The sequence below is a fragment of the Perca fluviatilis genome, chromosome 17 (assembly GCF_010015445.1).
Source record: "Perca fluviatilis chromosome 17, GENO_Pfluv_1.0, whole genome shotgun sequence".
In the NCBI taxonomy this organism is placed as follows: Eukaryota; Metazoa; Chordata; class Actinopteri; order Perciformes; family Percidae; genus Perca; species Perca fluviatilis.
Window position 1 is genome coordinate 24,161,645 of NC_053128.1, and position 26,454 is coordinate 24,188,098.

The 26,454-nt window shown below is 44.2% G+C and overlaps 1 protein-coding gene across 14 annotated transcripts in view; it reads right to left on the reverse strand.

Moving 5' to 3' along the window:
• Positions 1 to 934: 934 nt before the first annotated feature.
• Positions 935 to 26,454, reverse strand: part of rapgef1b (Rap guanine nucleotide exchange factor (GEF) 1b) — a 46,870-nt gene continuing 21,350 nt past the window's right edge. Inside the window, exons 2-27 of one of the 14 annotated variants that reach the window (XM_039779162.1) lie at positions 23,211 to 23,359; positions 22,047 to 22,225; positions 20,140 to 20,296; positions 19,945 to 20,033; positions 19,693 to 19,851; positions 17,352 to 17,402; positions 16,697 to 16,811; positions 16,289 to 16,475; positions 15,486 to 16,004; positions 14,463 to 14,665; positions 11,909 to 12,070; positions 10,031 to 10,177; positions 9,430 to 9,522; positions 8,413 to 8,498; positions 7,618 to 7,723; positions 6,846 to 6,921; positions 6,385 to 6,469; positions 5,596 to 5,688; positions 4,553 to 4,738; positions 3,681 to 3,765; positions 3,490 to 3,584; positions 3,291 to 3,369; positions 2,662 to 2,763; positions 2,413 to 2,510; positions 2,206 to 2,334; positions 935 to 1,207 (exon numbers count right to left, since the gene is read on the reverse strand). In XM_039779162.1, the coding sequence (XP_039635096.1) occupies positions 1,057 to 1,207; positions 2,206 to 2,334; positions 2,413 to 2,510; positions 2,662 to 2,763; positions 3,291 to 3,369; positions 3,490 to 3,584; positions 3,681 to 3,765; positions 4,553 to 4,738; positions 5,596 to 5,688; positions 6,385 to 6,469; positions 6,846 to 6,921; positions 7,618 to 7,723; positions 8,413 to 8,498; positions 9,430 to 9,522; positions 10,031 to 10,177; positions 11,909 to 12,070; positions 14,463 to 14,665; positions 15,486 to 16,004; positions 16,289 to 16,475; positions 16,697 to 16,811; positions 17,352 to 17,402; positions 19,693 to 19,851; positions 19,945 to 20,033; positions 20,140 to 20,296; positions 22,047 to 22,225; positions 23,211 to 23,359 (3,581 nt within the window). In that variant the 3' untranslated portion in view covers positions 935 to 1,056. Of the gene's footprint in view, positions 1,208 to 2,205; positions 2,335 to 2,412; positions 2,511 to 2,661; positions 2,764 to 3,290; positions 3,370 to 3,489; positions 3,585 to 3,680; positions 3,766 to 4,552; positions 4,739 to 5,595; positions 5,689 to 6,384; positions 6,470 to 6,845; positions 6,922 to 7,617; positions 7,724 to 8,412; positions 8,499 to 9,429; positions 9,523 to 10,030; positions 10,178 to 11,908; positions 12,071 to 14,462; positions 14,666 to 15,485; positions 16,005 to 16,288; positions 16,476 to 16,696; positions 16,812 to 17,351; positions 17,403 to 19,692; positions 19,855 to 19,944; positions 20,034 to 20,139; positions 20,297 to 22,046; positions 22,226 to 23,210; positions 23,360 to 26,454 lie in introns of all 14 variants that reach the window. The other 13 variants (XM_039779161.1, XM_039779163.1, XM_039779160.1 and 10 more) reach the window with 13 other exon arrangements.

Genomic DNA, 26,454 nt, shown 5'->3' on the forward strand with positions numbered 1-26,454 from the left:
TGAGAGCACAGTGTGATGTGTTGGTGTCGACCATTATCCCAAAAAGGAGTCAAAATGATTTACTACAGCACATTTTTGAATGACAAACACACACACACACACACACACACGTCACTGAGGACTTCAGTCACACACACAAACACTTTCACACACTGACATGACTGGGACATGATTGTGATTGCCTGATGGTTCTTTACACTTGAACACGGCACACAATGATTCAGTATGACTTACATAGATCACAGCATCTTTAGTAATTTATCTTTTTTGTGTTTTTTTTGCTTTTGCTTTTTTTAGTGCACATAAGTATGGCACTTGGGAGAAGCTAAGCTCTTCTCATAAGCATAAACATCCTTTTTAAGAACAAAAAGGAGCAGTATATAATACATGTCATAACCATACATGATTCTTACACAAAATGTTTCAAAACAAACGCATAGGTTCCAGTCTTTAATGGTCATCCTCTCTTACGAGTTCAAATCCCCAGCCGATTCCAGGGTCTGCAGCCTGCGTGTCAACGTCACAGTTCAGGGCGGGCCGCTCTCGAGGTTCTGTTTGAGGGGAATTCGTGGGTCAAGGAGAGGGTTGCAGAAGATGACCAACAAATGGCACATACATACAAAGGAAGAGGAAGGAGCAACTCGGGAGAGTGATGGACCATCAACTCAATCTCTCACACACGCACGCAACAGCTCCACTCTAAAACAGAGAGCCCAGGGAACAGACTTTGGTTATTTCCGTAGAGTCTCCCTGTCCGCTCTGTGTGATTCTTCACTCTTCCTTAGCACCAGGCTTCCTCTTGTTTCACCTATTGTCACTGCATCTCTCTCCGTCTAAACGGAGCCACAGTTATCCCAATTATAATCTCCCAGAGCAGCCGAGCTCTTTTGTAAACCTTGGCCACGCTTCAGTCGTCTGTAGTTTGTTCTGCGTTCTGCATCCCCACCCCACAGTGAGTTTCTATTCGCTTCCATTCGTCTTTCTCTCAGTCTGTAGTAAAGTGGAGTTAGTGTCATGAAGCACAGTTGGAGGTCAGTCTCGGAGGCCCACAGGGCCCTATGTCTTCTCCTCGCGTTCCGTCTTGCGCCTGGTGATGTTCCTGGGCTTGATCTTCAGCGACAGCTCCCACAAGGCCTCCTCTGCCAGGTGGTCGCTGAAGTCGTTGAAGAAACAGACAATGTCTTCGTTGCGCTTTAGCTCGTAATGCCTGATATGAAAAGAGGTGGAGGTTTGATTAATGCAATAGTTTATTAGTGAGAAAACAAACAGCCCATGGTGGAGATGTCAGCGATGCTTTAGGATATTTAAATTGAATGAAAAACAAAGTGGGCATCCGTTGCATTTCCCTGCCAGTGGCAAACAAAATGACATTTTATTACTTTGGTTAACGTTAACAAAGCTTTCTAATGATAAATCAAGACCAAGAATGTGTATCTTTTCATCATACTGTACATATAGCCAGGGTGCGATTTGTGAGGAGGGGGGGGTGATCACTAACAAAACAAAAACGTGCAAGAATTAAAACGTCCTTCCAATACCATGGATAGCGCCACTCGGCCAGGCATGCCAAAACACTTGTTTATGAACTTCATGGAAAATAATCTCAAAATGAAATGGCACAATGTGGTTTCCCCATAAAACACAGCGCTTTAAAAGCACAAAAACAAAATGCTTTCACCAAGGAAACGCGTGTCCGTTCCTCAGGAGTGTTTTAATCCAAACCGCAATCTTTTTCCTAAACTTAACTAGTCATTTTGGTGCCTCAACTTAAACTGTCGTCGCCGCAGCATCACGCTCACTTTTCTCGGCTAAACTACCATGGCCCCTAAAAAGGACCATTACCGGGCGGTGCCTGTAGCCGGGTCAACACGTCTACCAACCGCCACTGATATGACGGAGCTCTGTAGCTGGCGTCACGGAGCTCTGTCGCTGCTAAACAACTAGCAACTGCCGCTCGGATTTTATCGTTTTAACGCACTATAGACCGTTCACGTTACAGCGCTTGACTTCGTTTAAAATACTTCTATTTTAGGTATATAATGGTCTATTGGTGAAGTAGCATTGATCACTTTGAGGGGTGAGATACATTTTGTCCCCACCTGGGATAAAAATAAACCAGCAGAGGCAGGGATATATAGACCAGGAAGGGGAAAATCCCACCCAACCCCGGCAAATCGCACCCTGCATGTTTCCCAGTGGACTTACACTTGCTGAAAGCGCCGCATGCTGTCTAGAATGTTGAACTGCTGCCAGCGTTTGGAGAAATTGACCTTCCCGTCAATGAGGTCAGGGTTACCCAGGTGCACGAAGGTCAGGTCCTGCAGAATGAGACCCCTGGGAGAGGGAGGAGTCATGTCAAGTTGTGGGTGTCCGATAAAACATTTGTACGAGCTCAAACATTCGTTCACTTACAGGTACGGGATGCATGGAGGCTCCACCTCAGCCAGAGCAGCTCTGTATGCTCGGAAGGAGGAGGAGCTGTCAATCAACGTGCAATATTCCTCCAATCCCTGGGAAAAAAATATGGTGGGATGTAAGAGAATAGTGATAAACAATCGTGATACTGCTCTGTAATGATTGAGAGTAGGTGTGTAGATTCAGAGACGACACCATCGTTGGGCTTTTCTTACATGCTGATACTTAACATTGTAATCCTCTTACCTCTGAGGTCTGTTTCTGCCACTCCAATCTCCTGATGGGGGCAGAGTCCAGGGCAGACAGTATTGCCAGGTAGGAGTTGAAATTATTCAACTTTCTTAAGTGCTGTGGTAAGAGATTTGTATAAATGTTAAACAACAAGGAAATTAACATGACAATTCAGATATTTAAGTATTATGCTAGTCTCACATTGCCAGACCTTCCTCGACAGCACTGCGGAGGAAGGTCTGGCTAGTCCACACAGCATTCCGGGATGGGAGAAAAACGTGCTCTGGTTTATTGGCATTTCTTTAAACCAATCACAATCGTCGTGGGTGGCGCTAAGTGCCGGACAGAGCCACGGTGCCGTTGCTAAATAGCATCGGGAAGGAACTTGTTTTGGTGGAACGTGTACGTTCAAGGGATGTTTTAGTCATGCGACAGAAAACTCAGATGGGACAGATAGTCTAGCTAGCTGTCTGGATTTACCCTGCAGAGATCTGAGGAGAAGTTAACCATAGTCCTCATAAATCCACCGGAGTTTAAAATTCCAACGCAAAGAGTCAGAGTCATCCGGCAGAATTTCCGGCGGGCACCGGAGCAATTCTGGAAGTATTTCGTCGTGGATATAGACTAAGTGTTATGTGACTAACCTTCATTATCTTGATGAACTTGAGAAGCAGCTTCTCTCGGTCTTGGGCTTTCTCCTGCTGAATTATCAAAGAGCGGACCCTACAGGATAAAGAGAGATAAACGGCGTGGTGACAACAAGATGGTATAAGAAGGAAGCCATGAATGCCAACGACAGAGAGCGAGATGTGACGGCATGACGTTTGTGGTTTTCGGCCTCACCAATAGCTCATGTTGTTAAAGTGCTCTGTGAACTGAGTCAGGTTCGGACTCTTCTCCTCATTCTGCTCCTTGGCCCAGAGCAGCACCTCGGGAATCTGAAGGAGAGCAGGACAGAGTTATAGTTAGTATAGAGCTCAAAACACAGTCAATGTCGACATACTGGGGGGACTGACACAATTAAGCCACTGTACCTCAATTTTATAGAAGAGCTCAGCATCAAGAAGAGTGAGCTGATCGGCGATCTCATGACTGCGGAAGTCATGTAGAGTTCCAGGCCTGTTAGGACGAACGGACACACACACGGACACACACACACGGACACACACACACGGACACACACGGAACACACACACACACACACACACACACACACACACACACACACACACACACACACACACACACACACACACACACACACACACACACACTAGGTGATGTCTTCAACTTGACAGCCTACCATGGCAATTCCTTGTGGCGCAGCTAAATGGTTTCACAGAAAGTCTGGTCATGTTGTAAAATAAAAAATGAACCCAAGAGTTTAAATCTCACTTTGCTATGGAATACTAACTAATTTCATCTTTCATCTTTTAACTAAATTAGTTAGGGTTATCCATGCCACCCCAACGACTGTGTAAGTTAATTGCATGTCACACTGTGCGTGATGGGTTGAATAAAATCTTGGTGTCAGGCTGTACGATATCAATTTGCAGAGTGTCAGATTGAGATGAAAGTATGTGGAAAAGAATATTTTGAAAAATTGGTTTTAACATTGGATGTTTTTGTACATTTCTGTATGAGTAAAGTATTTTAAGATTTTATGGTAACGTGTAAATTACGTAGCTACATGACTAGAATCAAATGCCACAGTTTGGGGAATAAAGCATAGCGTACTAGAGAATAGCTGTTTAAAGGCCATTCCAGCAGGCGATAAACAAAACACTGTCTGTTCGCCTCAAAGGTGCGGAGCCAGAAATGGCTTAAATGAAGCGTTACATTACACTTACTATCCCTGCATGCCATACCAGTCTCGGAAAAAGCAGACCCTTGACCCCCACAGTACCTTGCAGAGACCCCCCGGGCAGCGAGCGGCTTGAGGGAGTTAGTGTAGCGCAGCAGCTTCCTCTGCTCCACCTTATCCAGGATGTTCTTGCGGAGCACACGGGCGAGGCTGAGCTCGCCATTGCACACCAGCGTGAACACCAGGTCCATCAGCTGTTTCAAGATGTCCTCTGTCAGCTCCACCAAGCTGGAGGACGGGGGAAGAGAATGATTACATTTTGGATGGGGTAAACCGAGGAGAGAAGGAAGTCATTAAATTGGTTGATGACCACACGTGCACGGTTATGACCATAACGAGTAAATTAAAAAGGGAGTTTTGGAACAAAAGAGACCGATCTCCAGATGCTCTTGCAGAACTAGGGACATATTTCCCTGGTTATAGCTGTAGGCAGAACGATAAAAGTAAAGCTCTTAGGATGAGTGAGTTCGAATAAACATTATGTAAGGCTGCGATTCAATGTCTGTAGGGTAACATGGCTGAAGAATTACTGTTACCGTTATAACCCAGCATCAAATCAATCATTCATGAGTTTACACGATACAGTTTGCCTACAGGTGTCAATAACAAGCATCTCTGAGCATACTGGTTCCTAACTTTTCTTGGCTTATGAACCTTTAAAGCGAAGCAATATCTACTTGCGACCCATCCTTACAAGTTAGTATGAGTGTGTTCCCTTCTCAGATGGTTTTACTTGACTTGTTTTTAGAAACCAGTAAAGGTAATACTATCAGATGTTTCACAATAAGTCAGAAACATATATAATAACCTAATTTGTCCAGCAGAAATAGGATTTGAATTTTCTTCTTGGTCATTGGAGTACATTTGGAATACATTTCTTTAAAAAATATCTACCAAAAATAATGGCATAGACATAGTCTTATTTAACACAATAGCAACATCCATGTTTCTAAACATACACATATGCTTTTATTCATTGATTCACTGAGAGACCAAGTTTCTTCTCCATATACTTGGAAACATATTTCCCTGAGGAGGAGCGCCACACACGCTTACAAAAGGTCTTCCCCAGATTTCCTACTCACCACAGTTCATCCACCACACGAACCAGCACAAAGAATGTGTTCTTGCTGACTCGCTTCTTGAAGGTGTCCGGGCTGTGGCAGAACCTAGTGTATGTGCTTTGTGGTCAAGGACAAAGAAAACAATGCTACATGTGGAATACAAAATACAATTACATGTTAAACTAAAAAGCTCTTGCACATACAGTATATGATGCTTCATCAGGTGATGAGACAAGATGTGTGAAGTTTAAAAAAACAATGCGTTGACTTTTTTTTTTTTTTTTTTTTATAAAATATTAGGGTATAAAATAAGACTCCAATTTAGGGAACCATGTCATGGCACAACAACGGTTGTTTCCTTTATGCAATGTAGGTCTCTTTCAGCTTTATTGCATGTAAAAAAATACATCATAACATAGCAATCACTGTCAGTTCTATGGAGTAAGAAGAGTCGTGCTAGCTAACAACAGTGACAAAACATTACACATGGAAGTTTGCTACTGGAGAGCCAGCTTTTTACATCATGAGGGGAAATCAAGGAGGGAAAAGTTCATGGTACTTGCTCTCTTGAGGTACCATCAAGCAAGGCACACGATCACAAAAAGCACCAATATTTTCAGTAGTAATCTAGACTTCAGTATCTATCAGTGGAGCATTACAGTTGCACTGGAGGTCTCCATCTATAAAGGTTTGTAAAGAAGTTTGTGAAAGAGCCGAGTGAGAGCAAACAAGTCTTTTCTTGGTAAATAAGGATTAAAAACTAAATAGCGATTGAGCTCAGTTACATGTTGAGTGATTTCAAAAGGATATCTGTAGTGTAGCTTCTTAATGAGGTCCTCGGGGGTTATAAAAGTCCTATACGTAGTTAGAAAGGCTTCACAGTACAAAACAAGATCTGTCAAGCAAAAACAGAAGAAGAAAAAAAGCAACATATATTTCAGTTGAAGTGCAGCCAGAGTTCCCAATTAACTGAAAACACATCATCAAAGGTGAAGGATACATCCCCAGACTGACACTTCTCAAATAGCTGAACCAGAGAGAGACTGAGGCTTTTAAACGCCACTCAGATGAGCAGATTAGAAAAGTAATAACACATCAGTCAAACTACAGAATCCCACTTTACAAATAAAAACAAATCTTTATTTGAGTATAAAATGATTGTCAAGCAAGCATCAAAGCTGTGCTAGTGACCCAGAAGCCCAGTAACACACTCAGCTGTCCATAACAAACACACGGGGTGAGCATAAGTCCTAATGTGTTCTGTACTGTACCTTTGCGATCGGTTTCTGTAGCATGGACTAATAGAATATCTCCTGATCCAGCACGAACATCAGGGCCATCATCATTCTGGGAAAATTAAAGAGAGCAAGCGAGGCACAAAAAACAGACAGAGAGAGTTAGAAAGAGGGGGATGAGATTCAAAGCAGGAGAGGAAACGAGTGGTTAGAGTTGATGTGGGCTGATGCAGTCTAGTCCAAAATGTAGCTTGCACCTTTCCTTTTTCTGCCCGTTATTTTCTCTCTGCCCCCCCCCCCCTCCCCACCCTCCCTGTCCTGCACCAGCTCCTCTGATGACGAAGAAAAAGTCAGACTTGTATATGATAAAAGCCCCACCACTGCAATATATCTTCTGTAACAGCTCTAAGTGTCATCACAGGGTATGAATGTTCCCTACTCCCATTTCTGTTCCCATCCCTATGTCCTTTTGTAAATCATTGCTGTCACATTGCCCCTAACCTTGCAGAGTGGAGGATTTTCACACATCTGTCTGTCAGACTGCACCACACAGCACAAAGGAGGAGGTGGTGTAGGAGGAGGGCGGTTTGGGAATTTCAGCTCTGTAATTTCAGATACTTAACTCCAGAGGGCAGCAATGGCCATCAGTGGTGCATCTCAGGATCTGATTTTACATCTGAGTGACTCACAGTGACCTTTAGCCTGCGCTGGACTAACAGGATAAAATGGGCTTTGTATGCTGGTGCTGCTTGTGTCACAGCAGATTTCTAAAAACAGTACACAGCATCAGCAGTGGTGGTTGTCTTACTTCCTGTTTTAGTGTTATCCTGCTCATAATCTCCTTGTGGTCAATGAGGGAGAGCTCGTCCACGTCTTCCTCATCGCTGCCAGCCGACTCTGTTGACTTCTGCCTCCTAACACACACACACACACACACACACACACACACACACACACACACACACACACACACACACACACACACACACACACACACACACACACACACACACACACACACACACACACACACTTATCAGCAAAGAAATCCTCACCGCTGACTATAGCTGTGTTCCAAAGCCATACTGCATTCAGGAGCTGAAACTTTGATAATCGATTATTTGTTAAAACATTTCTTGGTGTGAGCTTCACAAATGTGAGGATTTGATTCGTTGTCATATATTGAATACCTTTGGGGTTTGGACCGTTTATGACTTGGGCTTTGGAAAATAAAAGTGTGTTTTTTTTCACAAATTGGCAGCTTAATCAATAAAATGGTCATCAGTTGTAGCACTACTACATACTCATTTTAAGCAACGTTTAAGTACGTTGTGCGTTTACACTGGAAAAGTGACAAAATATAGTAAACTCAAATTGTGTTTCTGTAAATAGTCAGTCTCACTATTCTCCGCAGAGGGAACAGAGAAGCTTTGAAGGACTTTGTGGCAGTTTGATTGACATCTGACAGCTATTTCATAATTTCTTGTATGCTGATTTTTCATATACTAACTTCAAAAACAGTAGCCTGTACACAGGTACCATGTAGTATGGAAGTGGGGCACAGCGTATATCATTTACAGGATGCAAACATTATGACCCTTACCTTTCCTTGTCCAAAGCCTCTTTGCTGTTGGTCTTAGGCATCTGAGGGGTGGGGTCTTGAAGTACATTGTCAGCTGTGATGGTTTCCTAATCATGGAGGGAAACGCAATTATCAGCATGTGTACTGTAGGTTACATGGTAAATGGTTCCATGCAGTGACAGAAGGCTGGCTATTAATGAGATCGTATGAACCATCAGTGCATGCAACCCTTTTAGTGAAAGGGAGGATGGATGGGAGGATGGATGCACAAAATGTTTATACCACTATGTTTACAAAGTATTTTATGCTGATGGGTAAAATGTAACTTTTACCTCAGTATTAGCAAGGAAAACCCCAACAGATGAGACCCAAAACAGAAAAACACCAGAGGGTGGAACTCACTCACACTGAAACTGCACCAAATGTAAAGCTACAAATACAATCCCACACCCATACATTGTTTCTTTTGAACTCACTATACATTCGCATACAACCCAAACATACTTCAAATACACCATGAATGTACACATTGACCCAAGGGAATACAAGCACAACCACACACTGTAAAACATGCACAGGTGCACATAAGCAGTTATGGGGAATGTTATTGGAAAATTGAGAACCAGTGAACCATTGAGAATCCCTTTTGGAGTAGCATCGGAACAAGGTTAAATGCTCGTTACAGTTGAAGTGCAGCCAGAGAGACAGCAATCACCAGCCAGAACAACATACATAGGGACATCTTTTCCACAGACACCAACAACAGCACATAAGTCCCTCGCAGGCAAACCTGTGAACCTGAAATCATGCTCAGTCAGGTTTGGCTACATTCACATTCCCATTTCAGTGCCATCAATTCGAGAGATGAATCATTAAGAGCTGCTCACTGCAACAGATGAGTGCCGCGAGTGATTTCTGCCAGTCAAACAGGCCTCCTTACTTCAAATACCTCGCCGCATTTTGAATTGATTCATATTCCCGAAGTGATGGGACGTGCAAATGGAATTGACCTTTCACCCGTGGCGGTCAGCTACTTACTCTGAGGGAGAGAGGCAGCTCCCCATTGGCCTGGCTGGATGAGTACAAGTTGACGTACTCCCCCTCCCCGCCCTCATCATTTGCGCTCTCGCTCTACAGGAAAAGAGGAGTGACACAAACCCAGGCGTGAGGGAGCGGAGAGGGGCACAGAGTGTTTGCTAACAAGACGTCAAGTGCAAATATGTGGCTTAGGAGGAAAGAAAGCGGCTAGCTGAGGTTTGGCAGTGTACAGTGAGCGGTATGTTTTCCAGCTCAGTATCATCAGGACCACTAGGTGGCACCACAGTGCGTCACTTGTAAAGGTAATAGTGTCTACTGGCAAAAAGAACATGCAATGCAACATGCTCTACTGGGATTCTTTGAAGACCAATAATCAGACAGCAGACAGTTTGTGGGCAGTGATAATGACAACAAGATGCCACTAAGTGAATGAGTCACTGTATTATCATCTGAGCACCAGTACTGAACACCAAACTGCTGTAATCTAAAACCAATCTGCCAAGGGAAGCGGTCCAGTATCATATTTTATTATCAGTCTTCGAGAGCTGGTTCATAGGAGTATCCTGCCTGTGCTTCCGACATCAATCCTCTGAAAGCTCACCGCTGAGGTGTGGAGAGAGTCAGTGAGAGAAGACTCAGAAGGAAGACAGACAGCAACAGAGCCCATTGAGCCAGCCAGGGAACCGTTGGGCCCACCCCCGCTGCCATCCAGAATGGTGGCATTGGTCAAGGCAACCTGGTCCAAACTCTGTGATTGGTGGAAAGAAGGAAAGAAGGAAAGAAAAAGAAAAGAAAAGACAGAATGAAGGGATCAGAGAGGTGAAGACAGAGCAGATAGAAAAATAAGGTGAAAAAAAAAAGAGTAGCAGGGGGAAGAAGTGTCCTCATTCTTCAACACCTCCATTAAAGCCTGGACTGTGAGAGTGATGTGCCTGAACATGAAATGCACTGCACACACATACACTAAAAAAAAATGCAAAACTGGGACCAGTGGCAACAGTAACCTCTCCAGTGACATAACGTGGAAGATGGCAAGACAGAAATGTTCAACAAGGAAACACGTAGATACAGCAAGGTCCAGTAACAGTAAATATGCAACAACAAATATGTGTTAAGGCAGGAGATGTGGTGAGTGTATGTATGTGCTTGTGTGGCCAGCTGAGGAGATGCCTGTCTGCAGGGTGGTTGTGGTAACCTGTTGTAACATGTCGCACATATCAGCCCTGTTTCAGAATACCAGCATAGAGCGGTACGTACACAGATCACTGATAAACACAGCGCACGCGCGGCTGACACATACATGCACGTTTTCATGCACAGACACGCATGATCAGTGAGAAATCAAGGCCTCTCACTCTCCTCTTTTTCATAGCAGCTGTCTTTAAAAAATACTGTCTATATTAACAGCAGTAACACACACGGGGAGATACACTTTTTCTTGCCCTTTCCACTCAACATATGCAAAGCAGCCCCCCCCCCCCCAACACATCATGTCCCAAGGAGTTGAGGAATGTAAACATTCCACGGACAAACGGGAGATGTGGACGTGTATGTGTGCATTTAGGGTGTGGGAGGAGGTTACAGCATGGCGATGGAGGGAAGACTAGACAGATAGGAGAAGGCAGAGAGTGTGTGGACAGCGACTGGCGCTGGAGTATGAAAAAGACGAGGAGGAGGAGAGGAAAGAAGAGGAGCAGAAAAAAGAGGAATGTGTTTTCCATCAGGTCCATCTGGAGCTGCATTCCACTGGAGATATCCTGAGGGAGATCCACCAGGTCACCATGGGTCAATTTTCCCAAAATACTGACCCAACCAATGTAACACATTGCCAGGTCCTCTATGGGGTCAGGGTCAGGCAATAACTAAATTGAATATAACACAGTTTAACTAAAAGCTAATTCATTAACAAGAACCGGTTGATGGTTGAAACGTTTCCACTTAGGCCAACAAAGGGCTATGTTGTAATCCCCAATTAAAGGCCTGACAGTCTCTTGTGATATTTAGATGGGCTGCTCCAGACACACAACTCACTGAGGCAAACGGAAAACAGGGAAAGGGTCAAATAATTACCTGTCATGTGGAGGAATGCTTCAGTGCAACACACAAACTTGGCTAGCCAAAGGCAACAGCACACAGTCACGACCAAGCAAAGCACACATTCATTTTATCATATCTAATGCCTCAGCTAAACAGAAACGCACAGCAAAACAACAAATTTCCACTGTCAAAACAAATGCACACATGGATGGGTGGATTAAGAAAATGAAGGACCACACAGCAACCAGACCACAGCCCTTGAGGGATGGCCCCATCAGAAAAGGGGCAAGGGGTAGATAAACAGACTGTATCACATATGGAGCACACACACAGGTCAAGCCGCCCCTGGACCAGTCCAGGACCACACAGCACCCACACCAGAGTGGAGAAATGGAGGTGGAGGGATGGGGTTCAAGAATGGGGTGTTGGGGGGGGGACTTACCGTGGGTGCGGTCAAGGAAGCTTGGCCAATCAGGTAGGAGTTAGAAACGGACATGCTGAGGCCCAGCCCAGAGCCTGCCTCCTCCATGGCCGCTACAGACGGCTGGAGGTGGCAGGAGAGAGAAGAAGAGGAGGAGGAAGAGGGGGAGGAAGAGTGGGAGGCCTGAGAAGGAAACAAAGAGGAAGAAAGAAAGGTAGAAAAGAAAGTGAGTAAGAGTAATTGGGGTTATAAAGGCAAAGAGGGGAAAACAGGGTGTTAAGGGAGAAAAAAGAAAAAAGGGGACAGTTGATTACACTAGTAAGCAAGACTGAATTAGAGCAGATTTAATCAAAGTTCAGCAGCAGAGTAGTGAAGTCGAAGTGGTGGAAGCTGAGGAGGATTCTGGTAGTTTGGCTGAGAACGAAGCATCAGCTTACTGGCTGTGGAAGTAAATACTGAACAGACTACCGCTATTGAAGTGCTACTACATTTAAGTTAGAGGGTAGACTTTTTAGAGAACCCTAATTACTAGAAGGGCATATGACACGTACAGGTCACACACATTTATGTCTACTGTGACAGTCCAATAAACTTTCTTTTAATATCCTGAGCTTTAAGGGCTTTCCAGAAATCAGGCCAACTACAACACGTTTTAAGCAGGGCCAATATGATCTGCTCTGGGTATTTTTTTTTTTTTTTTTTTTTCACCCATTTCCTTATCCAGGCAGCAGCTGAAATTACTTTTTTTTGCAAAGCTGCGTAAAGTCGCCAAAGCGTGTAAGCCTGGAACATGGGTTTATGGTGGAGGCAAACCGGCTTATTCCACTGGGCCACGAGCTCATCAAGTCCAAAACATGAGGCCAGATTAGGCCTTGCGGCAGGAGCAGAGATGAGTGCAGTTCGACTGTACGCTCAGACAAAAGAATGATAAAAATAAAAGCTGGGCACAGGGCTCTAAATACACAGTTGTGGTGGCAGAGAGAGGACAATGGACAAAGAAAGACTCTCTGAGGTGGCCTGGGTAGACTGCCACTCAGCCACAAAGTCTATTTTCTTTTCTGGGCTATGATACTGTACATCCAGCTATACCCTGGAGGAGAGAGTCATCTGTTTACGGTCTTCATTACTACACAGCTTTAGGCCAACCACAGATCAATTTGTCACCTTCAAATATGTATGGCAGGCATTAGTGAGGGAAAATAGGCAAGTGTGTTTCTTTGAGAGACACACGGACCAACTACTGAACATGCAATATTTTGCTGTTTTTTTGTAGCTCTACAGTGTGATCATTTAAGGGAAATCCAGAGGACTACCCAAAATCACGTAATCATGAAAGCTGCACGAGGCTCATGCAACTTGTCCCAAGATATGTTGTTTTGTGCGAGTTCTCGTTTCCCTGAATCAACAATGAAGGTGGGGAGGGAAAAGTTAGCATGACCCATAATATGCCAGTTTGAAATATATCACAAATAAAGCAAAATCTTAATTATTTATCCATAAAATGTAGTATTCATAACTACATAAGCTACAATCAAAGTAAAAAAACATCTTAAGGTAGCATTTTTTTTTTTTTTATCATTTAAAAACTCAGCTAACATGCTGCTGAACTGGGATTGGTGCACAGAAGAAGTGTCATCACCTTCACCCACTTCAAACCAGTGAAAAAGAGCATTGAGAAAAAAGAAATGTATTAATGTGTAATGACAAATAACGATAACCAAAATTGTTCTAATTTTGGCAGAATATAGTGAATATATCTCTCTATCACTCTGTAGTACAAAGAATAATTTGTCAGAGCCTTTAAAAGGTTTCATTTAAATCTTTCAAACTCACATGGCTCATCACAGTGGGCTGTGCCCTGCTATGATCTATCCAATCGTGTCCCTTCCCTCTCTCTACTCACTGACTCTCTGTCAGACAGTTGTCTCAATTAACCCTGACGCCGACCCAGATTAAGATATGTGAACTCAATCTGATGTGGGGCTGATAAAAGCTGGTCTTATCTGCCGCTAACAACCAAACACCTCCGTGTACGTACAGGCGTCTGCTTTGGTTACAGGATGGGGAGATGGAGAGAGTACGGAGGGGAGGTTGAATAGGTGAGAGAGATAACAAGATAGGATGAAGCCCGAGAGAAAATTGATGAGGATTACCACTGGAATGTACTTTAGCCCCAGAATGCAATCAGCATTCTTTCCCACTCTTTCCTTTGTAGCCAGCATAACGCATGAAGACACTGGGACCAGCACAGAGCTCTAACACAGAGGGTTGTTTTTTGTGCCAGAAACCCTGTCCTCGCAACACTCTGTGTCACGTGATTCTAGATATAATCTCATAAATAAATAGTGTCCACAGCCTCAAAGTTTTGGTCTAAATTTGAGGAATTTAAATAACAGCTTTGCTCACACAGTCCAAATTAGTTAACCAGAGTATTTACTACTACCCACTTGCAAAAGACACTTATTTAATTTAACCCTGGTAGTTTATAGCAAACAGCACAATATCACAGTAAGTGGTTTTTGTCCCTCAGAAGGGTTAATGCCATTACACTTGCACACATGGAGAGGTTTCTTACCAGCTGCCTTTGTTTCGGGGGCAATGCTGGAGGCAGCACCGGCTCGTGGACTGAGTCGGTGCTGCTGAAGGAGTCGTTGAAGCCGTAGACCTCCTGGAAGCGCTTGTTGCGCTGCTCGTAGATGCTCTCGCTCTGTGGCATCTGGTAGAACATGGAGGGCTGTGGCTCCGAGTAGTCTTCCACAAACTGCATGTACTGGAGGACTGGAGGTGGATTAGAGTATAAAACATTGATTGTTTATTTAGCTTAGAGTTCTGACTTTAAACGCAACCAAGTCTAGAATGAACTTTATTTTAGCAGTAAATTGTGTCCTCATATATTCCATTTTGAAATCTTCATTAAAGAGGCACTCCTGTGATTTTGTATTGCTCCTCCACAAACTTGGACACTTACAAGAGACATATTTGAAAAAAGAACGGTGAAAATCGAAGCAGCACAGGCCGAGATATCTCGACTTTTTGTCCCTAGTATGGGTCAAGCTCCAAAAACACTAGATCCTACATTTCCCATGATGCACCTCAAAAGTGTCTCAGACCATCCCTACTTGGTAAACACCCTTGTCTTTTCCATGTCCACTTGAAATCATACATGCATGTAATCATGCATGATTCATGTTTGAACTAACAGGAAGGGCTGACTGTATGGAATGACATAGTACAGTAGCTTGAGAGGAAGTGATGTAGCAGGTGTGTCAGGAAATGACCAAATGTTGCCCTCTGTGCCCCCAGAGCCGGACCCATTGTAGCACATCCTGGTATTCACTTCCTGTCTCTAATTACAGTGGAATATTTCCTTGACATAAGCGATGCTTCAATGAACTGATGACGAAGTGCAGCCAATGTCCCACTGTCCCTTCCTTAATCAACCTCATCCCTTCCTTTATTATTCCCTACATTAGACTCTTTGTCCCTTCCTTTGCCTCAGTGCCCTCTACTCTGGCCATCTCATTTAAAGGTTATTTCTTCTTCCTTGCCTTCAACACTCTCTCATTACATCCCCAACCCCTCCTTTTCCCTCACTTACTGTTTCTGCTTTTCTTTTCTGGCAGCGGTGGTGGGCTAGCGGGGACATCTGCATTCTCGCTGGCTATGTACTGGGTGACGAACACGCCGCCATTTGTCTGGGGCATGGGTGAGATGGGTGTGAAAAGGGGGAATGGCGGTGTAGGGTGGAGCTCCTCTTCTGACAAGTTGTCGTATTGGGAGGGGTAGCGCTCATACAGCACCCTGGACCCTACGTCAGGGAAAGGCTGGGTGCCGCGTCGCTTCTTCTGGGGAAGGGCAGGGGGCGCGCTGACACGGTAGGACTGTACGGGATTGGTCTGATTAGGCTGCGGGGTCCAGTATTCTGGCTGCTGCTGTGCTGGAGGAGCACTGAAGCGGGGATGTGATGGATGCTGTCCGGGGACCGGGGAAGAGGACTCGCTGTGAGACTCAGGCAGGGGGCTCAGGCACCCTCCTACCGGTATTGGGGGCAGGTTCTCCCCAGCTGACAAATCCTGGTGGAGGAAGTCATAATCCGGGTCGTAATTCTCTGTGTTGTCTGAAAAGGTAAAGAGAAAAAAAAAAAAATATATAAATAAAAAAGGTACAAATCACATTCCAATCTTCAAACAGATTGAACCCTCAACCAGTGTGGCTTGTAACTTTGGTCAAGGGTTGGGTTCTTATAGTTAAAGGATTCGACAAGCTCTGACGCCAACAAATTTCCTATCGAACCTTGTATCGCTCCTCCGTCTTTATTTATTAGCAAAGAGCAGTGTAGAAAACATTTAGGAAACCAGGAGGGAGTACTGCGTTTAAAATGACACGTCAACAGCGCCTTACCAAGCGTCTCACAGGAGGTGTTACGAGAACACTGACCACTGTCCTGCTCCATGGAGGAGAGCTGTTCATCAGACTTGCTAAGTTTCCCCATGCTGCTGCATGGAGACAGGCGTGGAGAGTCGCCCCCATAGGACTGGCTCCCCCCAGAAAAACGCCTCTGAAGGAACTCCTGCTCAAAGTCCTGCTGCTGCGCGCGCGTACACACACACACACACACACACACACACACACACACACACACACACACACACACACACACACACACACACACACACACACACACACACACACACACACACACACACACACACACACACACACAAAAAAAAAGACCTTTAGCACGTTTTTTTCTTGATTGGTTAGTTTATTGAAACTGAAGGTGTCCAATAATGGACCATGATCGCCCACCTGTCTGTGGACGCTGCAGGGCAGGCTGGAGCCGCGGCTCATTGGGGCGACCACTGCAACCCGTGTAGGCGAAGGGGCCGACTGGCGCTTCTTAGGGGGAAGAGCTGGTGGAGGGCTACAGAACAGCAAACAGAAACAGTGGAATTAAATAACACGAATGTTGGATGTTTTTGTTCCAGAGGCAAAGTCAATACAGACAATCTGGCAAGCACGCAAAACGCGCTTTCTCAGGATGCACACACAAATCCATGTATGAATACATGAACACACACATTGTCATCCCTCCTGAGGAATAGTGAGATGAGAGTGAGGGTGTTTCATGTTAGCCTCTCTCAGCTATGACATGAAGCTGTTCTGCTTATCAAACCTAAATTCAGTGAGTTAATACCAGGTCAAAATGGCGGAAGAGCGGAACACAAGGCACCATGGTATGGAGGCCAGCATAAAGACACTGCATAGGTCAGTCATACACTCTCATGCACTTAAAGGTCTTCTGATTGGATGTTCAATTCTTCAGGGAAATGCCCAGGAGAACACAAAGTTTGGGATAATGCAACCATGCAAGTCAGAAACACTTTCATCCAATCCAGAAGCTTTATGGGGGTCTAGGGTGGGATGTTAAAATGGAGACAGATGATCCTATGGGCTAACATACTTCTCCTTCTGAGAGGGTCTCCTTTGGCCAGCGTCAGCACTCAACTGTGCTCTGTTCCCAGAATCCAAAGGGAAACCAAGGATGAAACAAATTGAGAGAGACAGCAAAAAGAGTAAGAAAGGAAAAGACAAACAAACAAAAGTGTGCTATATTTAAAGCCTAACGTGTGAAAAAATAAAAGATTTTAAGGAGTCTGGAATTTTAAGCATGTGGATCGATTGGAATGATGGGGAAAAGAAAACATACTATACACCCAAATGTTTTTGGATCAAACTCAAAAAGGTGTAAATCAGTGAAATTGAAAGAAGTATATGGAACTCCCCTTATTCTTCCCATACCCACATCCTTAAAACCTTCTTTATTCCTCATTTGATATTTGTGAAACATTTCAGGAGAATGGTCTAAAAATAAGTTCAGTTTACAGTGAAAAGGCTGTGAGAAATAAAACCCAGAATGGACACTTCACTGCTTCGGTGGCGACCGCGCAAAAAGGTCACAACCTTTCTGTGGCCACATCATCACCACCAAGCCCTCGTCTTCTCATTGGGTGGTGACAAAACTGAAAAAAGAAACCTTGAACTGAGAAAGGATTTCTTTCTGAAACCTTTAGGACTTAATGACGGCAACAAATAGAGCTGGATGAGGTACCAGTACTTCCTCAGCACTGTTTGATCAAAGTGGAAGCTTCAGTGAGAAATACTGCACCCAGTGTTTCCCACAGTATTAGTGTCTATTTTTGGTTGTGGCTGATGGGGGGGGGGGGGGTTGGCACTGGAAAAAAAAGTTATGTATAAAAATATATATAAATATATATTTTTTTTGCATTGTGATGTGTTTTTAATTTAGGGGTTTGAGGGGAGGAGAGCGTGATTTACATGTAATCTGGAGAGAACAACCCACAGCCCGCTGCGCCGAAGCCTGGCATCACCACGCAGCAGGGGCGGCTGCTGGTCTTTCAAAGAGGGGAAGCTCATTTTCGTAAAGGGGAAGCTCATTTTTTGTAATTTCCCCACTGGGGATCAATAAACAGTATAAATTATTAAATTATTATTAAAAAAAATTGCTTCCAGTCAGCCAGCTAACTTTGTCATACCAGGAGAGCTGAACAGACCTGTTACTTTGTCCTGTCTTTTGCACTAAATCAATCTTAGGTGGTGATCTGCCCTGCTGTTTCATTCTAAGTTTCTCCTCTTGAGGAAGACTTTCAAATGGCTTTACCAAAATCAGGTCGACAATATTAGCATTGTCTGCCATCGTGTGCAGTTTGCTAGCTGGCCAGTTCACACCTACAACACTAGCCTAGCCTACTGTATGAATGAATGAATGAACTAACGATCTAACAAAACAATATTAAACTTGAAGGAGGAAATGTGGGAATTAGGTTAAACTGAAACAAGGAATTTGGTGTATAATTGTATGAAATGTATGATGAAAATTGGCTAGCAATTTCACCAAGCAAATACCAAGAAATAGGTTGCAGCAGTTCGTCTTTCGAACACACTTGAAAAATCCACGATGGGACTGAGCTCGAATAGCTTCGGCAACTTTTTATAGTACAAAATCGCCGTCAATCAAAAGGAGATGCAGTCTTTCGACAGACCCTCCAACCTTCACGCAGAAGCCCGGAGTCCAGGCCAGCCCACTGCTCCATTCACCCCCAGAGACACTGAGTGTCCGTGGGCGGGACATAATCGCAACATTTATCCAATGACAATGTCTAGTTTCGAAGCACTGAAAAAAAATAAACAGTTAACAAAGCAGCCCCATTGAAGTCAACGGACGCTAGGCTTCAACAGGGAAATGCACTGTGGCGCTACAGGAATGTACGAGAAGGAAATCTGCTATACCTGCTATATGTAGCTGATTCTGAACGAACTCGTCTTCAAGATGAACGTGTTCTAATGCATTTTTAGTCAATTAAATGTTAACACACTAGTACATATTTGACCATTCATTTTTTGACATTTTAGGGGAAGCTGAGCTTCCCTTGCAGTCTTAAAGAAATAACCTCTGCCACACAGCTAGCATACAGTAATGTCTTCAATGAGTTCACCTGGAACTCCCAAACAGCAAGTATGTTAGGTCTGTTTCTCTTTGCCATTTAAATATAACTGGGCTGGTTAAAGGGCTGGTTAAAGTGACATTGTGTTTTTAAATAGTTAAAAAAAAGAAAATCAATATGTGGCAGTCAACGTTGATATTGTGGTGGGCTGCACAAATAACTCAGTGTATGGGAAACACTGGTTGTACCGCAGTAGTAATATTCTACATCCTCTTTATATAGAGATGATTAATAGATCAAACTCTGATATTATGGTGTTAGAGTGTGTGTCATCTTCACCTGAGCTCTGCCATTTTGGCTTCAGGAAGCGGGGGTTTGGGAGGGGCCACGTCCTCTTCTGGTATGTCTGAGGCAGCCTCTGCGGGAGTAGCTGCCGGAGCCGTCTTTTTTTTCGACACCTCCGGCTCCCGATCTATCAAGGGCATCTCCGATGACACGCTGCTGCACAAATAAGACCGGTCTGAGTGAATGAACTGCTTTGAGTGTCTGAGTGAGTGCGTTTGTATTCTGCAGATCACCCTTTACACTCACCTCTCTGCTGTGGTAGCAGGTGGTGCTGGTTTGTTCGGGGTGGTGGGCGATGGCTGCTCCTGTTTCTCTATGGTCAGCTTCACCAATTCCTGTTCATAGAAAGAGACCGCTTCAGCGGCTGCTACAATAAAGACACCACAGGCGGACGTAGACGACATCATCCACAACATTTCCTCTATCAGCCAAGGGGCCTACCTTTACTCCATCCAGCACGGCTTTGATGACGCTGGTGACAGACGCCACATTCTCCTTGTCCTCCAAGTCGATACCATCCAGCATCACCTGGTCTGCCCAACGGATAAGGTTGGCCAGGCTCTGATACACACGGTTATGGCAGGAAGATAGCGCCGAACTGCCAAAGGGTGTGAGAACACGATTGGGCGAGGGTAAGAGCAGAACAAAGCATGGGGAGATATAGAACAGATAAAGAGATGATATATAAGAGGTAAGAGACGGTATGCAAACCAGAGGTGCAGAAAAAAAAAAGAATGATTCAAGACAACACAACAGAGGGGTGTGGAAAAAAAACAATGGGACAAGCACATGTTAGACTGGAGGTGACAAAAATCACACATATGATACAATTCCATCAATCTAGCAGCTATTAAACTACATTTTTAAGGGGCATTTGTTGAGGAACTGCAGGTATGCCTGACTACAAGCTTGGGGGGTTGACAAAAGGCTAGCTAGTGCTGACAGAAGAATGTAGAACCACATGGGGAAGCGGGGTGTTGTTTCTGCCTGTAGTGAATGGTGCTTTCAGACCCAACACTAAGGTGTGGCCCAGGCCTGTCCCAGCATGCTGCGGCTGATTCACAGTGCCGGAATATCCATCCGCTGTCTCTACACAGCTTAGCTCAATGGTGAGTGGGAGACGACTGTAGCTATGGGGGTTAGCAGAAGGATTTAGGGGATGGTGGAGCAGTTGGAAGGGTGGAGAGGTTTGACCCAGACAGACTGAGCAAGCTAAGGAACTAAGTAGGAATGGTGGAATCATAAGAAACTATGAGCGCCCAGTCAGTATGGCTAGAGTTTGCAGATGCTGAGATTGATACCAGACTTTTTGGCAAATAGGCATTGAATCCACGTAACACTGTGTGCCAGGACAGCGAGTAGGAGTTCCACCCACTGTTGACCTACTTAATTGACAATATTGATTTAAATCGCTGAAGGCAGTTTAACAGTGTGGTACACTGTGTATTTTAACAGATGCCAAAACTAAGTTGTTAACACGTGAGGGTGAAATTCACACACATGTCAGCACTAGCTAGCCTTTTACAAGTTATAATAGTAACTTGTAAATGTACAGTAGCTTATTTGCCCAAAAAAACCATCTACTAAACTTCTACTGTGATCTATTTGGGGGTTTGACTCCATTAGACTGAGGTCAAATCCCCATAGACAGCTGCTTCTCAATGTTGCAGCAACAATCCATCTTTCGCCTCTAAACACAGGGCTGTGAGATACAAAATCTGTCACCTCTGACCTCCATACTTTCATCTGTATTGACGGATGGGGAAAGGCACAAAGACAAAGACAGAGAAGTTCTAACATGTCTTAAAAGTCCAAACGAAACTGAAGCTAAGGTTACTTTCACAAGAAAGGCTTTACTTTACCCAGAGAGGAAGTAAAACAAACCGGTGACTAGATCTAAAAGTTGAAGTTGAAGTTTCATCCTCGGAGGTAACATTTCTAATAGCGTGCCCCGTGAACAGTGAGTAACACATGAACGTAATTTCAAAGGCTTAAGGCATCAAGTCCAGGAAGCTTTGAGGTGAGGGACGTTGTCTGCCACAACATATTATCAATCTTCACAAGCTGCTAAGCGAGCGGAAGTCTACTTCGTGCTAGTTCTAACATGTCCTGCATGCATACCAGCTACGTTATGAGTTACGTCAAGAGTCAAGAATGATAAGAATGAATTGAGAAATGGTACATTATAAATTATGACATCTATAGCGGGAAAAGGAAAAGCAATCAGGAAGCAAGAGTTTATTGTAAAGACTATTACCAAATAAAAGTGCCATCTGCGCAAAAGACCCCACTGGGTCAAAAAAAAGGATTAGGGTTAGGTTATTGTCTGATAAAAACATGTGACTCACCTGTGCTGTATCCGGGCCTCTACCTGAACCAGAGGCAGGATGGCTTCAAGCACCTTGCTGGCCGAACCCGGAAGCATCTCCAGCACCTTTTTCTCCACGACCATTTTGTCCACGATTGTCTTGAAGTAGCGCAGGGCACTGACCACCTCCTTCTCGTGTTCTTCCAGCCGACTAACCTTCTACAAAAAAAATAAATAAAAAAAAGTAGTAGAACTTTAGAATTGCAAAACAACTACTTTTGTAGTGGTTTCATGATGACCATTTTAAAACTGAGTATTGGGGGTGGGAATCACCAGAAGCCTTACGATACAATATCATCATGATACTTATGTCACGATACGATATTATTGCGATTTTAAACATATTGCAATATTCTGCGATATATTGCAATTCATTATCTTTTTTCCAACTTCAAATTATGTCCCTAAAAGGAAACTTTGTCAACATCGGTTTTATGTAAAAAGATACATTTCTCTGTTCATCTCACTTCAATTGTATTGCTGCAAAAATGGGATTGTCAAGCAGACAAACTGACCAACACATATACGGTATAATAAAAGATCGATACTTGGCGTCTGTGCATCGATACAGTATTGCCATGGAAAATATTGCGATACTATGCTGTATCGATTTTTTTCCCCCACCCCTACGGAGTATGCAGTTAAATACTTATCACTCAACCTATTTCACATTTGGAATATCACAACAGTCTGGGCTCTCTGCTGTGGTTCTATTATTCCCATGGTTTGCTCGCAGTTCAAAGAACCATCTATCAAGTGATGTGGCTTGGAGCCATCTTGGTACTACAGCAACGGGCTTGTTCAGCTACTCCAGTCTTTCACAGCAGGGCTGCTGGGGAATATACTCATTACACTGAAAGGGAGCGGAGGAGTTCATTCAGGAAGCGACCCGGTTCCATTCATGTCTTTATAGGTTTAGACACCTGCTGTAGTGCAGCCAGCCCCCACAGCGACTGGGAAGCTGTGGGAACCAGTGGGGAAACTTGCGCACACACACACACACAGACACAATGGAGTATGGGAGCACAAAACATTAAACAGGGAAACAATCGTATCACAAATAGGCAAACAAACACACGGAAAAAGGTGGGAAAGAGATGGATTTCCCACAATACACACATCTGGCACAGGACCACACACATACCTTGTTCGCAGGTTTCTCGGTGCTCTTGGCTGCTGGCTCGGGCTGCAGTTGCTTGCCCTTCTTTGAGGATGGAGTCCTCTTGATCTTGGGAGAGTGGAACTTGTCCATCAGTTTCATGGTGAAAGAGGACAGATGGGACCGTTGCGAGTCTATGGACAGAGGGAAAACAGAGGAAGTTGAGTGGTCAGTCGAGGAGGAGAGATTGTTAATGTCACTATCACACTTCATCGGAAATTATGCTCAAGTGACCAGCTGTACACCAGTGAGATACGAGAAAAAGACTGGTGTCTTTAAGGAATAATATTTGTAAGAGGCGCATTTCATCTGCTCTTTCTGTTCCCAACAATAAATCTGCTGGAGAGGCACAGTCATAGAGCCTCTTCCGGCAGTCAATTATGTGCACAGATGTGTGCGCACACATGTGAGAGCACACAAAGAGAGACAAGGACAAAGCAGAGGAGTGTGTGGTTATGATAAAATACTCTATTTAGTGCTGAGATGAAAATTGCTTTATGGTACATAATTGAGAAAGGGTTCATAATAGTGGAGTAATTTAGCAGAACTCCACTTGTTCACTGTAGAGAGGGCTGATTGTATCTAGGGAGAGAAGAGTCCCCCAATCTGTTAATCCCAGGAGAATTGACCACTCACTCTCTGTCTCCCTTCACCTCCCGGCCTCTCACTCTATATTAACACCAAAATGAATCAGAAGATAAATACCAATAACAGCGGTAAGATCTGGCAGGACGGGTGGGCTTTTATCGGCGACAAAATTACACCTTTATCTGGTGTAATCTCCCCTCAGCTCAACAACAGCGAGCTCTGACATTCCACGGCCATCAGCGTAAAAACGCTGAATGCTGAATGGCGAGCAGCAGCAGGAAAATGCCACAAACTGGACTTCCAGCCGGGCAGAGCTTTCATCTGCACCATCGATCCACATGCCGCGCACATATCTAACCTACTGTCCTTCCTCCCCACCCCTAATCCTCATCATCCCTTACTCTGAGAGCAAAAGCCAAAGTTTGCTGAGGCTGCCAAGGACGACTGTGGGTCTCATTAAAAATGTTGATGAGAACGCTTCCAGTGGAGTTTCCTTCCGATGCAAATGCATGCGATGATTAGGCATGCATGACCCCTCAGGCTGTTGCTTTACAATGTGTTTAAAGGAAATCTTATCTCAATGTTGTGTGACAACACTTTAACACTGGCTGTTCTGCAGGCATTAGTAAGTCACTAAAAGGTACATGGCGGATTCAATAAACTACTAATGTACCGCATGACCGTTGTGTCACCTTTGATCTGCATTTGACCTCATTCCTAACATCCAAACTCATACACACGGCAGGCAAATTGGTTGTCCTACAGAAATATGTCAGCTTTGTTAAAATACAACATAACTCTGATGTTAGAAGACACGTGGAAGACAAATAAATGGTTTTAAATGTCATTAGTAGCCCAGTTATGTCACTACATAGGTAAAAACCACTTTGTAACCGCGATAGCAGCCGCTTCGTTTGGGGTGCTGTTATTCACACCATCAGTGTAGTAAACACAAAAGAGTTTTAGCTCCAGTAGCAGAACAAATCTCCGTCTTTATTAGCACGTCTAACAACGCATACCACATGACCATTCACATACACTGGGCATTAGGGGTGTAGAAAAATAATGGATGCAGTGACAGACCATAATTGATTATTGCCTAATGATGTCACTTTTGACGTTTTTTTTCCCAGTCGCGGCTTTTTGTTTTGTTTTTGCCTTTAGTCTGCTGTGTTCAGACTCCGCTACATTCATTTAGTGTCTTTTTTAAGAGCAGATACAATAAAAATGAGAGTTCAAATATATCTGACTGCTTAAATTTGTTGATGAAAACCATGTGTTGCAATATAGAATAATGATGAGAAGGTGATGCATTGTGATATTGAATCAATTTGAATCGTTGACAGGATAATCGCAATCAAATCGTGACACCAGTGAAGATTCACACACCCCTAGTTGTTACGCTTTTTTTATGAACAAAAACAGCATAATGCGATGTTATCAACTGGTATTGCTAACAAAGGCTAACCTGGCTAGAGCTACACCCACAATGAAAAATCTGACTTGTAAATGGAACACATTCAACTCTGGTGCGACGTCATTCCCAGCTCAGGCTTCTGAGCTCCGAGGTAAATGGAACGACCACTTAGCCATAGGCGATGCTGTGTGAACAGTGCACCTAAAGACGAGCCTGAATAGCATAGCCAGGGCTGGCAGCATTGTGTTTTTTGCATTTTTTTTGTACCCTGAGGCTATACAAACCCGTGATAGCCAGTTTTGCCACAAGCCAAGGTGCTATGCTGGCAAAGTTACACTTTAGCGCAGAGTGTAGAGCGCACTGTATGCTTTTAATTGCACAGAAGCCTCCATATGAATTAAGTCTAACAAAATCCGATCTGTTTGACCATGTGTCCCCTATATCCCTGGCATACATGCAGGACCTGTGGCTGACATCACACTTTGCTGGACCCTCTCGCACAATCCCATCTTGAACAGGCCCAGAAGGACTATGTGCGAGTTTACAGCTGCAAGTCCCTGCCCAGAGTTGAGAAGCAGTGACATCAGCACAATGAGTCACCGGCATGATCGATCCAGCTGGTCCCTCAGACACCATGGCAGTCCCCGCGGCTCAGCTGTTTATCATGCACACTGGGCTGGTTCCCTGTCTCCTCTGCTCCCTATTCATTTCTCAACCGTCTCCCTCCCGTTCTCCTTTAACAGAAAGCCCTCCCACTCCTTTAGAGTTCACTGGAAGTCTGGCTCAGCAAGGAAATGACGTCCTCAACAGAAAGAAATGAACAGAGTGAAAGAGAGAAAGTCAGTGAGAAAGAGAGAGAGCGAATACAGTGAATACAGTGAAGTGCTCTGTTATAGTCATGTACGCCTCTCAGCTTCCACCCTCCACTCCTCCATCCCTCCACCAGAGACGGGCCCAGCCATCCCTCCCGCTCTCCCCAGCTGCCTACTTGCTGCTGTCCAGAGTAATGAGGTGGTGATGTCATTGGTTGTAATGTCTATTACACTGAATATGACTAGTCATGGACTTAATCAAATACTGAAGAAACCTCACAGTGAAAACATTTTAATGTTTTTCAGCTGCGCAGGCAACAACATGCCTTTCTTCTTGTGTGCCAACTTTGTGTACCCTAGTACACCTGCGAAACATTTCCATAAACAATTGTATTCTTTATATCCAATATCT